Source organism: Mastacembelus armatus, chromosome 8, assembly GCF_900324485.2.
Source record: "Mastacembelus armatus chromosome 8, fMasArm1.2, whole genome shotgun sequence".
Taxonomy (NCBI): domain Eukaryota; kingdom Metazoa; phylum Chordata; class Actinopteri; order Synbranchiformes; family Mastacembelidae; genus Mastacembelus; species Mastacembelus armatus.
In genome coordinates, this window is record NC_046640.1 from 6087353 (window position 1) to 6101890 (window position 14538).

The window sequence follows — 14538 nt, forward strand, 5'->3', positions numbered from 1 at the left end:
TTGCTGTGGCTAAAGGAGATTACTATCCTCTAAGAAGACACATCAGTGTAGTTGTGAGCTGTCTAGTGATTCTAGGAAATATGAAGCAAATGTTGAAGAAAACAAATGTGTAGAATTGAGGTACAGGGTCTCTGGGTATCTTGTCTACACTTGAAGACACTTTGTTTGTCAGTGCATTCTTTACCTTGGAGTATGTGACAGGTGTGAGAGAAAAGGGAGGACTAGGAAAGTGTTTTATGCTGTAGGTGTGCATATATTATCAAACATTTCACATGCAATAAAATAATTGCTAAAAACCTTAATCGAGCCTCATCATGTTTTCATACTAGGCTACATCTCACTATTAATTACAGTGTATGTACTGTGTAGGTAGTGTATGGATGTATTGATTTTACTAACAATAGAATGCAGTTCCATTACTGTTAAACTTTGACCAGGTAGATGGATAATAATTACATTTGGCTTTTCCTATAAAGGTGATGACACAGTGCCTATGCTGTCTGAAAATAGGAATTTGTGCCAGAAGATCTGAAGATGAGCCAAAGTTTATTGCTATTACATATGGCTAATCTTGTGCAATGAAATGTTGTCTGATACAACCACAGTCTGTTGAGAATCATGGTGCTGGGATTTGGAATTACAGTTTGTTTCATTCTTCAGGTCTGACTTCTCAAATGACAAGACAGTGTGGGAGCAACTGATGAAAGCTCAGAAGAGAGCACCCTGCACTGTGCCCCACTGATCAAACATCACCACCTTTCTGTGTGGAGTATCTTCACTTGGGGTTTTGAGTCAAAACTTTATGTTTTTCTAACTGTGTACTCTTCCTGAGAAATCTCTGACATACTCAGTAAAGAACTTTGAATTTTGCAAACCCAGCATAGCCAAGTGCACATCCTAGTGGTGTAAAAGTAGCACTACATCTCAGAGTTGGAGAGCAGAGTCTACAGCATGACATGGAATGTGGTGGTCAGGGCTCTAGGGTCACAGGGAAGCACTGTAAGGTTTGTGGTGCCCAGGATGACTATGACTATGATAAAAAAAAAGAGTCATGGTTCTGTGTGCAGTAGGGACGTCACTGGGACAAACTTAGTTTATATGTGCATAATGTCCAGGTTATTAACAAAACAAATTTGTAGTGTCAAACTTTCTGTAGTTACAGTTAAGTTATCACCTAAACTTATAGCCTACATTTTATCCAATAGAAGGAACTTCTGAGAAATTTCACTAAACTTAAAAATGTTATAAACGTATAAACACATTACGCATAAAACTTGGGATGATCTTTTTTTTTTTCTACTCTTAAGTAAATAAATAAATTACCTCAACTAAGTAAATATCCACATTAAACTAAGCTACAAAATAAAAACAGTAGTGGATGTGGACAGAGTTGTTAAACCTTCATTTTAACATCAGCGATTTCATAGAAACTGCATCTTCAGAAGAAGATTATGTAATAGAGCAGCCTGATATAAGAGTTCTAATATAGGTGGTACATTGATTATGTAATACGCCTGTTTACAGGGCTGAACTTTAGCTGTGAATGGTTTATATCAGCAGAATAAGAGTGATAATCCATGTAAATGATGACAGAAAGAAGCCTTTTCTTATTCTTATAACTAAACAATTTGGAAGAAAACACCACAAAACCTTCCAGGCTAATAACAGTATGTACATTTCACATGCCTGTCCACGGTGTCCTGGGCCTGATGAAACCTGAGAAGTGCCGACACAGCAGCAGCAGCAGCAGCAGTCCGCTGAGCCACCCCCAGGGTTCAGACAGCTGCCAGTTCAGTGTCAACTTCATGTCCTGCCGCCAAACTCCAGCCCTCAGCAAACGAGATGGTCAACGTCAACAGCGGCTCCACCGGCTGTCGGGCCGTGGTCATGGCAGGTAAGTACCTGTCGAACCCGGTGCTGAGCCGCCAACGCCAGCGGAGGATGATCGGTCCACAGCGCGTTATGATGAGCTCCCACGTGGCCGGTGCGGAGGGAAAGACCGCGGCTTCGGCCCAGCAGGAGCACCAGGGATTTTTTTCCACCGCGGACCGACAGGCTCTGGCGAACCGGAATTTGATTTACCGGGACGTGAGGGCTTTTCTCAGCGAAGTTGGTGGAGACCCCCGGGAGGCTCGGTACTGGCTGACCGAGTTCCAGAGAGCGACTGCGGCTCAGTCTCCTGCCTTTGCTGTGCTGGAGGTACAGCATGACATACGATTTATTCGGTTAGCTAGAAAATGTCACTGAAAACGAGTAAAGTCGAACCAGCTGATTGGATTGTGATAAAGAATTTGTTCACATGTGGAGGACTGTTACTCTGGAGAAATCAGCTTTGCTTTGTGTTTCAGGCCGTGTGTGTGTGTGTGTGTGTGTGTGTGTTTGGTTGTGTGTAGCTGTGAGTCATCATTTGAGATGTAATTAGCTCAGACTAACTAACTACTCACTGTAAATATGTAAATGTGTTTTAATCTTGTGTATATAAGTTATTTCTCTAGTGGGAAGAAGTTATCATGTTGTGCGCACAAGTTATTAGTCTTGTATTAGTAGTAGCTGTATCCATCTAAACTCCTGTTGAGCCCTGGAATTTCACTGAAATATGACTAAATTGAGTAAATTGTTTTGTGTTCATAAGTTCATAATTAGTTACTATTAAATTCAACTAATCTCAGGGTTTTCATGCCATGGCATAGTTAAAGGCATATAGGCAAATAACTTGGGTGTGCAAGATAAAACATTTACACCTTTTGAAACTTAAGAGGGTTGATAAAAACATTTTCTAAATATTACAAACCTCTCCCCTACGGCGCGTTTTTTAGTTGTATAACATCATACACCGGCTTTTGTAAAATACAGAAAGCCGACAGGGTGCGCTGTCTGTCTTTCCTGTCTCTCATCTCTCTTCACAGACGCATAAATAAAACAACCAGAATATCAACGAATACTTGCCTCATAAAAATAAGAAACATATGACATAGAAAGCTTGAAATGTTTTCTTTTAAATGAAACAATTCAACTCGAAAACAAATCATCACTTTTTATTTAATTTATTTTTAACGTAAGGAGAAGTACGTTTTTTCCTGTCTCACCTCATTACAGGTAATGCGGTCCCGCCTTGTACTCCGTTCGCATGTAAATAATCTCAGGTGAACCAGGTAAATATGTGCACACCCCCGAGAAATGACATAAAACGTCAAACTTCATCATAGAATCTTGTATTCCACACAGAGACAAATAGTTTAGCTTGTCCTCAGAGTAAGAACACTGATTTTAACTCAAATGAGGATCGTTTGGCTCCTCATTGTGTTGTATTGTGCTGCACTAATCCGTCCCATCTACATTGACTGAAAGGCTCATTATGCGCGTCTTTGTCTGGTCGTTCAGTGCGTCTTTTGTGTTCTCAGGTAAATCACATGACTATTCATCCTCAGACACACCCTCTTGCATATGGCCTTTCTGGACAAAAAGTGTCTTAGAAAATTTAAATCAGTGTATTGTTTACTGTGAATGTGTGAACAAGATGACATTCACAGCACTCTGAAGTAAACACTTTAGCCTACAACATGCTGGTCTCCAAAGTCTTGTGAACCAATGTTCTGTTTGTGTTTTATGGTCTTATTTCAGTGACTTAAAAATTGTAGTTTTTCACTAACCATGCATAAACACTTTTTTCCTCAAAAACACAATCATGTATAAACTTGCTGCTCACATATTATTGTAGCCCAGTTTGTGCTGATTACAGTGTTATCAGACTTTTGTTATCAGACTGTTTAAAAGACACTGAAAAAAGCACAAATGTCAAAATTTGTCCAGGCCCCAAAACCCCTCAGACCACAGAGGGTTAATGCCATCCCATTATCTGTCCCATCTTCTTGCTCTCAGCGATTCATTTAAAACTGGTCTCTCCAACTCACCCATTGTGCCATGCTCTCCTAACTTCAAGACTCAGCGAATTATGGAAGGAGGATTAAAATAGTAAAACAGCTTTTTTTGGGGCCACTGGTTGACATTAAGTAGTTTTGAAATCCCTTAAATTTAGAAAAATGTTTAACTTCTACAATTCAACCCTAACTCTCAAGGTCATGTGATATGATCAAATCTTTAGCATATTTACTGAGAGAAACTTGCAGTAAGATTTCTTTGTGTGTGCCTGTCTCTCCTAGGTGGACAGCTCTGTATTTGACAACAAAGGAATGGTTCTGAGCCTGGCCTTTGGACTCGCCTTTCTCCAGCGGATGGATATGAAGCCTGTGGTAGTGATGTGTTGGTCTGAGCATGTGGAGACGGGGCATTCTGAACCAGTGGCCAGGGCTCGGTGCACCCGTTGGCTCATGGAACGGACCCAACAGCTGACTGAGGCTCTGCAGCAACACTCGGCCACTGTCTTGCCTTTCTTCTCTGCAGAGTCTTTCCTCCTACTGCATGAAGGACCACGAGGCACCAGGTTTCTTATTACTTTAGGAGGATGACTATTTTCTTAGGATGAATCTGTCATGTAAATCAGATCCATCCTTGAAAACTTTTGAGAAAACTACTGGACAATGAGTTGGTATTTAAATGAATTTTCTTATATACATAGTAAATGTGCAAAACATATGCGAAATATCTACTACTTATGCAATAAAGTATGCATAAACATTATATTTTAAGAGCTTGGATCCATTAATATGTACTTTCTTTCATCTCCTCTAACATCCTTCTGGCCTGGTCGACAGTGCTCCATCCTCGGTTGCTGTGGATACCAGCCTTCTCCAGTGGAGTCTGAATTGCGGGAGTATCCCTCTGATTTGTCCAGTGGGGAGGAACAGCCAAGGCTGCTCAGTGATGCTGGACCCAACTGAGGTGACGGTGGCGATTTCACGGGCCCTGCAACCCCACAAAGTCATGTTCCTAAACAACTCAGGAGGCCTCCGCAGCCAAGAGCACAAGGCACGGACCCTGGTTCCCTCTCACAGTTCCATAGTTTCCGTAGTGTATGGCACAAGCACAGGACTATGGCTGAACCCTGCATATTTGTGTTCCAGGTGTTGGGTACGGTGTCATTGCCGAGTGACCTGCCTTGTCTCTCCATGGCAGCATGGCTAAGTGCTGCAGAGCGCTGCAAATTGACCGCCATAGCCAGACTGCTCAACCAGCTGTCAAGCGAATCCTCTGCAGTAATCACTTCTGCTGACACATTGCTGACTGAGCTGTTCAGCAACCGAGGTAAAACTGTTCGTTGATTCTCTAACTGAGTTTCCCCCACATGTGCATACACACACGCACAGATATCTGTTTTTGTGACCCAAGAGACATGTTCAGTATGCCTGCAGGAAGGTGGTTTATGCAGCCAGAACAGTGACAGTTAAACTTTTGACAGTCAGAAATATCACTCAGCACTGACAACAAAATTAGAGCTGAGAAATAAAACACTAGCACTGAACCTTTTGTAGTGAAAAAATCTTTGGCATTTAAAAAAGTATTAAAACTGAAAAAAATATATAACATTAGCTCAAGTTATTTATTTTAGTGACACTTCTAATTTTCAGTGGATGTTTTTTTTCTTTAGTTTTAGATTTCTGTCACTGGTTTGGTTTGGAGGGAAGGGCAGTGGAGATTAGACTACTGTTGGTTGAAGAAGGAGAGGAGGAAGGCGTTTTTGTAGGCAAAGAGAGAAGAGGAAGGGCAGGAGTGTAGAACTTAGAGTAGGGACTTTGAATGTAGGGACTTTGTCAGGGAAAACTAGAGAGTTGGCTGAGATGATGGAGAGAAGAAAGGTGGATATCTTGTGTGTTCAGGAGACCAGGTGGAAAGGTAGCAAGGCCTATAAATTAGGAGCAGGGTTCAAGCTGTTTTATCATGGTGTGGATGGAAAGAGAATGGAGTAGGAGTTATCCTGAAGGAGGATTTTGCTAGGAATGTTCTGGAGGTGAAGAGAGTGTCAGATAGGGTGATGAGTCTGAAGCTGGAAGTTGAAGGTGTGATGTTGAATGTTGTCAGTGGTTATGCCCCACAGGTTGGATGTGAGTTAGAAGAGAAGGAGAAATTCTGGAGGGAGATGGATGAGGTGATTCAGGATCTCCCTAGTGGTGAGAGAGTGGTGATTGGGACAGACTTCAACGGACATGTTGGTCAGGGAAACAGAGGTGACGAGGAAGTGATGGGTAAGTTTGGTATGTAGGACAGGAATGCAGAAGGACAGATGGTGGTAGACTTCACAAAAAGGATGGAAATGGCTGTAGTGAACACATTGTTCCAGAAAAGGGAGGAGCATAGGGTGACATATAAGAGTGGAGGCAGGAGCACACAAGTTGATTACATCTTGTGCAGACGTTCCAACCTGAAAGAGATCAGTGACTGCAAAGTAGTGGCTGGGGAGAGTGTAGCCAGACAGCATAGGATGGTGATGTGTAGGATGACTCTGGTGGTGAGGAAGATGAAGAGGACAAGGGCAGAGCAGAGGACCAAGTGGTGGAAGTTGAAAAAGGAAGAGTGTTGTGTGGCTTTCAGGGACTAGCTGAAACAGGCTCTGGGAGGTCAGGAGGATCTTCCAGATGACTGGACAGCTACAGCTAAAGTGATCAGGGAGACAGGTAGGAGGGTACTTGGTGTGTCATCTGGAAAGAGGAAAGCAGATAAGGAGACTTGGTGGTGGAATGAGGAAATTCAGGAGTGTGTTAAGAGGAAAAGGTTAGCTAAGGAGAAGTGGGACACTGAGAGGACAGAAGAGAACAGACAGGAGTACAGGGAGATACAGCGTAAAGTGATGGTAGAGGTGGCAAAGGCCAAACAAAGGGCATATGAAGATTTCTATGATATGTTGGACTCTAAGGAGGGAGAGGTGGATTTGTACAGGTTGGCGAGGCAGAGAGACAGAGATGGGAAGGATGTGCAGCAGGTTAGGGTGATTAAGGACAGGGATGGAAATGTGTTGACAGGTGCCACAAGTGTGATGGAAAGATGGAAGGAATACTTTGAAGAGTTGATGAATGAGGAAAATGTTAGAGAGCACAGAGTAGAAGAGGTGACTGTTGTGGAGCAGGAAGTAGCAAAGATCAGTAAGGATGAAGTGAGGAAAACATTAAAGAGGATGAAGAGTGGAAAGGCAGTTGGTCCTGACGACATACCTGTGGAGGTTTACATGTGTGTAAATGAGAGGGACTCAAGTAGAACAGTGAGGTTACAGGGAGTAGAGGTGAAGAAGGTGGAGGATTTTAAGTACCTAGGGTCCAGAGCAACAGTCCAGAGCAACAGAGAGTGTAGAAAAGAAGTGAAGAGACGTGTGCAAGCAAGTTGGAACGGGTGGAGGAAAGTGTCAGGGGTGATGTGTGACAAAAGAGTGTCAGCAAGAATGAAAGGAAAGGTGGACAAGACAGTGGTGAGACCAGCAATGTTGTCTGGTTTAAAGACAGTGGCACTGAGAAAAAGACAGGAGGCAGAGCTGGAGGTAGCAGAGCTGAAGATGTTGAGGTTCTCTCTGGGAGTGACGAGGATGGATAGGATCAGGAATGAGGACATCAGAGGGACAGTGAACACATTGGTAAAAGGATGCTGAGGTTAGAGCTGCCAGGAAGGAGGCCTAGAGGAAGACCAAAGAGGAGGTTCTTGGATGTAGTGAAGGAGGACATGAGGATAGTTGGTGTGGGTGAGGAGGATACAGAGGACAGGGTTAAATGGAGGCAGATGATTCGCTGTGGCGACCCCTGAAGGGAGCAGCCGAAAGGAGAAGAAGATAAGTTGTTTGTAGCAAAAACAACCTTGTTTAACAGAAAAAAAAACATATGTTGCATTTTTAATCATAGTCTAAATTAGCCTATGAAGAATGTAGGCTAGGCACAACAACAAGCAGAAGTGCATTATGAAGCAAGTACACAGCAGCACTTACTCCAGTGGACCTCTTTCAAACCAGTAAAACATCATAAAGCTAGCTTATTTAGTTACCAAGTAACTTCAACAGGGCAGTGGCATGGATCTAGACATTTTCTCCTTTTGACTATTAATGAGTTTATTTCTTAGTAGAATTTTCATAACTGCTTGTTTTCATCTGTCCTGTTCTGTGCCAGGGTCTGGTACACTCTTCAAAAATGGAGACCCCATACACCGGTAAGTAGCTATCACACACACACGCAATCTGAACTGTAATCATAAATACAACTCATAATCCAGAATTACCTCCATAAAAGATTTGATTTACTCCTACTCACAAATTTCAAAGAACAACCATTATTAATTAAGTTGTGTGTGTGTGTGTGTGTGTGTGTGTGTGTGTGCATGCGCAGGTACAGCTCTCTGGATGGGATTGATGTAGAGCATCTGCTGGCTCTTATCAACAAGTCATTTGATAAAACTCTGAGACAAGATTACATTGACTCGCTGAAAGGACGGCTGCACTCTATCTATCTCTCTGAAGGGTGTGTATTTTTATTCCAGGAACAACATGTCCATATGAATTCATATCCTATCTGCTCTATCATAGCTCTATAGCTCTATCTGGTTATTCTTGTAAACTGAATCCTGTCTTCCTTACTAAATAAAGGCTCATGTGGATATGACAGTTAAATCTAACATATGTTTAACCTCTTTCCTAAAGATTATGCATACCCTCTGTCCCAACAGTTATAATGCAGCAGCCATCATCACAGTGGAGCCGGTGAATGGTGGCACTCCCTACCTTGACAAATTTGTGGTGAGCAGCAACAAGCAGGGCCAGGGCACCAGCTACATCCTGTGGGAGTGTATAAGACAGGACCTGAGCAAACTGTTCTGGAGGTCTAGAGCCGCCAACAAGATTAACCCTTGGTAAGACACATACACCAGAGACAGCTTCAACTGACGTGAGTGACATTCACATCCTATTCCCCCCTTTTGTCCGTACAGGTACTTTAAACATTGTGACGGCAGCTTTGTTAGTGGGATGTGGACTGTCTTCTGGTTTGGTCTGACGGACATCAGAGATTCCTATGAGCTGGTGGAGTATGCCAAGAATATCCCAGACTCTTTCCATGACTCTCCTCTCACATCCTGATCTACCTCCTGACCAAAACCATAGTGTTCTGATTTTTGACTTTTTCCTGCTCTGAAGTTTGTTACTTGAATTTTCATATGTTCAGTATTTTAACAAGCTATAGGCCATTCTGTATTTTTAAAGCTAGAAATAGCTCTAACTATTTTAGTGGTTATACCTGAAGTTTTAACTTCTTTCATTTTTGATAGTCAAATGTGTCATTTGCTTTTTGTAGACAATTTTCAGGTTTGCTCAATTTGAAGAGGCAACTTTTGCTGTCTGTTTTTGCCAGATACACCATAAAAGCTTGTCAGAGAGGAAGAATCTCCAAACTATGGTTTTACTTTATAACAAGGACCATAAGACAAAGCTTCTTCAGCATTAATGCTGTACTGTTTACCTTCACAAACACAGCCAGGTGTTATGTTGCCTCCTGATCTTTCTGTGAGGGCTTCTTTTGAATTCCATTCAATTATAGTGCTTGTTATTTATTTTAAGTACTTAAATAGCTAGAGTAGCATTTTAATAAGTATTTATTAAGTCAGACAGCTATACAAGCAAAGGAAACTGACAATTCAGTAATAATATAATAATTTGTGTTTCCAGTTTAGCCTGATAATACTGGATTTGCTGTTTGTCATTGCTCTTTGTTAGAGAAAGCTAATCTTTCTATTATGCTTCAGATTTAGCTTCTACAGAGAAGGCCATAAATTATTTTACTTTCATAGTTAGAGATCAATTCAATTTTGGTTTTGACCTGTTGGTGGAACCGTCAGATCACAGGCAGTTTGAGCTGGTCACTGAGGAAAGATGAAGTGCCAGGTGATGGGTTAGGTTTACTAAACTTGAATGTATTTTGACTTTTGTTCTTAATAACTTTGGCTATTTCCTCTGGACATTTCTAGCCTATCTCTCTAGCAAGTCTGATCTGGAGTAATGGCTGTTCAACCTTGAAACAGGGCAATGAAATTTAACTAATGAGCCAAGAGTTTAATAAATAAATAAATAAATCAAAAGTTGTGGCATGTGGTCCTTGATGGTGGTAGTAGCAAAGAATATTAATTTTAATAGCATCCCACCAACTGTGGTAATCATTACTTTTGAGAAAACATTAAGATTCATACTTACAATTTTTAAGTTGAATGGGTAACTTTTACGTAAATTCCCATTGGTATTGAAATCAATGCACTCTTTCCACCACGACTTAAGCTTCACTACAGACCTTGAATAAATTAATTTAAATATAAATTTATTTGTATAAAACAATATATGTATAAGCAATTCAGTGTGATTTACACAAACAAAATAACTGAGCAGAAGATAAAAACAAGAATACAATTATACAATTCCTAAAATAAGCTAAATCTAATAAAATTACACTTTAACACTTTCTGCCTTTGCTCTCCCAACAGATTTTCCACAGTCGGCACAGTTGTAGCTCAATTTGTGTTTTACTGGGTGGTACACCTATGTTAACTCAGCTGCTGTAATCTAAAGGAAAAAAGTAGGAAAGAAATTGTTAATGAAATTGACTGAATATACTGTAGGATGGCATGAACACAAAATTTGGCTGTCTGCCTTGTTATTTTCAAGATTGGTTAATCATAATTATTTTTTTCATATGGGCACTATATTTTGATTAATGTATCTGACTGTAAACCTCCATGAACTGTAAACTTAATTAACAAAGTACATAATAACTTGGCCTAACATTAATAAAGTGGTCAGGTCATTGTACGCTCACTTCATTTAGAAATATAATATAATATATATATATATATATTTATATATATATATGTACATCTTCTTTTTCTTCTTTTCCTTTGGGCTGCTCCCTTCAGGGGTCGCCACAGCAAATCATCTGCCTCCATTCAACCCTATCCTCTGTATCCTCCTCACCCACACCAACTATCCTCATGTCCTCCTTCACTACATCCAAGAACCTCCTCTTTGGTCTTCAAGGGGTTTCATGCAGTCCCTTGCTACCAGACCGGGTTTTCCCCACAAAGTGGCCCAATTGTCTATGAAGCCCACATCGTTTGCTGGACACCACCTAAACAGCCAGCGACGGAACGACGACATGCGGTTAAACATGTCATCGCTGGTCAGATTGCGCCCACATTATTGTAAAATGTTTTAGATTTCAGTAACACTGCAACTAATCTGTCTTATGCTGACGTGATGGGTCAGACTGGGGCTCCGATGATGAGGAAGGAAGGTTACTACTGGGCTCAGGCTATGGTTAAAGGGTTTACACCTCTGAGTGTAAGCCAAGATGGCTGAGTGAAAGGTGTTTTTCTTGCAGGCTTTGACATTAATCAAGACATTAATATAACATTAGCCAAACTATCAGTGTTTTTGTGTGTGATGGAAAAATTATTGATTATTCTTTTACTGATTATGATTGTTATTGTTTCTCACTGTATTCTGGTTTTTCAGATTCACAGGTTTTGATTCACAGGTTGATTCACAGAGTTCACCAAGTAGCTCATGTGTTTTCATAATCATATCTGATGTTTATGTTCTTCCTGACCTAGTATAGTCTGACTCTAAGGGACACAGTGTTCTCAAGGATGTTATTGAGGAGTATCTGGGAGAAGGGTTCCTTAGGACACTAGGTGTGAGGAAGGGACAAGTATAACAGAGCACGCCCAGGATGGAGGGTTAACTGTTGAATGAGAATATAGAGTTTTAGGATATAGCCTTATTAGGGAATCACTTTGTAGAACAATAGGGAAGTACAGACTTAATTATCTGATTATGTGAATGCTTATTTGCATTTACTTTGCATGTCTGCATAAGTGGAGGCCTCAGCCTAATAGGAGCTGAGCAACTGGGGAACAACTGGGGAAGACTGATGGATTGTGTTCTTTTCTGGTTTGCTCCTTTCTTGCAAGAAATATATTCTGGAAAAGATAGTCTGCACTCTCTTTATTGCTCATCCAATGGTTTTTACCACAACATGTGCAATAGCTCTTTTTTGTAACAGCGTTATCTTATTTGTTTTTACCATTTAGTATTTTTTTATTCATTATTGGACATTTTGACCATGGGTCTGTTAGCATGTCTGATCATGATTACAATCTAACCACTGTTTGTGAGGCTTGTGATGAAGATATTCTTGAGCAAATTGAAGTGGATGAATCTATACCTAAGGAACAAAAAGTAAATTGGGATCACACAACAACAAGAAAAAGTGAAAAAGATGAAAGTGCAAGGTGATGAACAAAACGTAGATGAAACAAATGTAGCCATTCTGCATGAGATACGTGTTTTAAATCAGAAAATGGACAAACAAACTGATCTTTTAAAGAGCTTTGATAAGTGCATTGAGAGAAATAGACTCGCAAATAGAGTGGCTATAAACAAGACAGATTTATCTGAACTTCAGGCTAAGGTCAATCTCCTCCTGAAGGAAAATTCTGTACCGAAGAGCTTGTGAACATAGAGAATACAAAAGAAGGTGGAACATGAGGGTGAACGATCTACCTGAAAAAGATGATGAAAAATGTATGTGAAGTCCTTATCAGGATAAATCCCAGTGTCTGGTAATCAGCTGCGGGAGACTGTGGACTGTGTTCACCGGCTGGGGATGAAAGCCAGCGCCACCAGAGCTGTTATCATACACTTTGGGATGAGGACTCTCCAGGACAAGGTTTGAAAAAAATCTGAAAAAACACCAAAGTGTGCAAGGATCTACACATCACATTTAAGGAAGACTTCTCCAAGGAGAACAGACTCGCCCGTGCCAAACTGTGGCCGCTGGTACAGGAAGCCGGGAAGAGGGGAAAGTGGGCATACCCTGAAGGAGGGCTACGTGTTGATTGATAACCAGAGAGTTGATCTGGATTTAACTGTCATTGACTTTTTTTTTTTAAAAGGTATGGTGTACTTGAACTTATTAAGACGGGCTATTGCACTAGACATATATGTTTAAGGCTGCTGTTGTGGCCATTTGTCCTTAAGCAAGTTGTCCACTTTTAGTTTGTTCAAATGGCCACTGAGGACCGTCAAACTCAGGTTTACGCAGGTCAAAAAAAATGAATGTATGTTCATACCAAGAGATATAATTTTGTGATGATTTATTTACACACCGATCAGCAAACTTACAGACGACAAACGTGCATGCATCCTCTCTGTTCTTGGTAAAAAAAATATGTGCCCTCGGTCCCTGCAGACCCTCCCACTTTGACCTACTTATCAATTCACCGGCACACCTGTACCAAATGAACTAAACTAAACAATAAACACAAATAGCTCCAACAGCTGCTTTTACTCATTCCTGCGCATTAAGTTGACGTCGTTTTACTCCATGTTGTCTTTATCGTTAAATACTAGGGGACTAAAAAAATGTTAAATGCAAGGCTACTTTTATTTTTTGTAAAGAGCAAAAGGCAGTATTTTTTTCTTCCGAGAAACACATTAGGTAAATGAGGACATACATTTTTGAAAACTTCAATGGGGAGATTCGGTTTATTTTAGTCACAGAACGTCTCATTCAACTGGGGTTATGATTTTGTTTCATGGATTTCCTGGGTCAATGCTGGACCATAAGGGTGATACAAATGGCCACTGGTTGATGGTAGCAGTGGAAATTGATGGGGTCAACTTCATATTAGTATGTGTGTATGGTTAGAACAGCAAAGCAATGAACAGACTCTTTTATGCATAGTTGCGTGAAATGGTAAAGCAATGGAAGATCTGATATTCAACAGAGCAAGTGATTACAGGAGGGGACTTTAATTGACTGTTTTTCCTGTAGAGGGCAGCATCACATATTTGATGAAATCTTTAATGACAGGTTGGTTGCAGTGAGCCTGAGCGTCCCCAATTTTAGGGACTTAGAGGAGCGGTTAGCAAACACTGCATGAAACAAGGCACTAATCTTAAAAGAATATAGTGATATTGTACATCAAATTAAACAGCAGAACTTTTTATATATACCTTTGTTACATTCCCCAAACACAACTCAAATTAATTACTTAAATATCAAACTTGTTACGTGTTGGGGTGCTGGAAGGAGGAAGGAGAGACAGGACCCAAATGCAGTACAGCGAAGTTTATTAATTACCCTGGATGTCCCAGGGCTCGGGAAAAACACAAGTCCAACCGTAGCGGTTAATATATGATCGCCGGCATAACGGCGTTGCGTCACATGTGGCGTCCAACAAAACTAAACAGTCTCAAACACAGGTTAATGCTTCTGCAAAAACAAAGGAGCACAAGGAGAACTTATAGAAGGCAGAAACAGGTAATTGAACACAGGTGGGAATAATTAGCGACAATGTAAAAACATGGGACAGCAAAGCATCAAAGAGATAGAAGCCAAAAAACAACAATAATCAAGTAGTTGTGTGTAAACATTAGGACATAACTTACATAGGCCTAATGTATGTAATGATGAAAATGAAGATCTATAGGATGAAAACGACCTACCGAACCTTCCACTAGGTTTGATTAGGTTCCAGTAGATGAGGCCTACTGACCCATAACTATAGTGTGAAGGGAAGCCCAAATGGGCTATTGAGTAACATGGCAGCATTCCAAATGGGTGGCTG

The 14538-nt window shown here is 40.8% G+C and overlaps 1 protein-coding gene across 1 annotated transcript; it reads left to right on the forward strand.

The window, feature by feature from the left end:
* Positions 1 to 1761: 1761 nt before the first annotated feature.
* nags (N-acetylglutamate synthase) lies at positions 1762 to 10356 on the forward strand. The gene is made up of 8 exons (XM_026324119.2): positions 1762 to 2199; positions 4161 to 4441; positions 4713 to 4926; positions 5022 to 5202; positions 8040 to 8079; positions 8256 to 8387; positions 8593 to 8775; positions 8854 to 10356. Exons 1-8 carry the CDS (start codon positions 1843 to 1845, stop codon positions 8999 to 9001), a joined length of 1536 nt encoding a protein of 511 aa, XP_026179904.1. The 5' UTR covers positions 1762 to 1842; the 3' UTR covers positions 9002 to 10356.
* Positions 10357 to 14538: the final 4182 nt, after the last annotated feature.

Bases quoted from the DNA above. Each gene is read 5' to 3' on its own strand.
- nags (XM_026324119.2), top strand. From the start codon at position 1,843: ATGGTCAACGTCAACAGCGGCTCCACCGGCTGTCGGGCCGTGGTCATG. The intron at 2,200-4,160 runs GTACAGCATGAC...TGTCTCTCCTAG, and splicing joins CTGCCTTTGCTGTGCTGGAG to GTGGACAGCTCTGTATTTGA. The intron at 8,776-8,853 runs GTAAGACACATA...TTGTCCGTACAG, and splicing joins GCCAACAAGATTAACCCTTG to GTACTTTAAACATTGTGACG.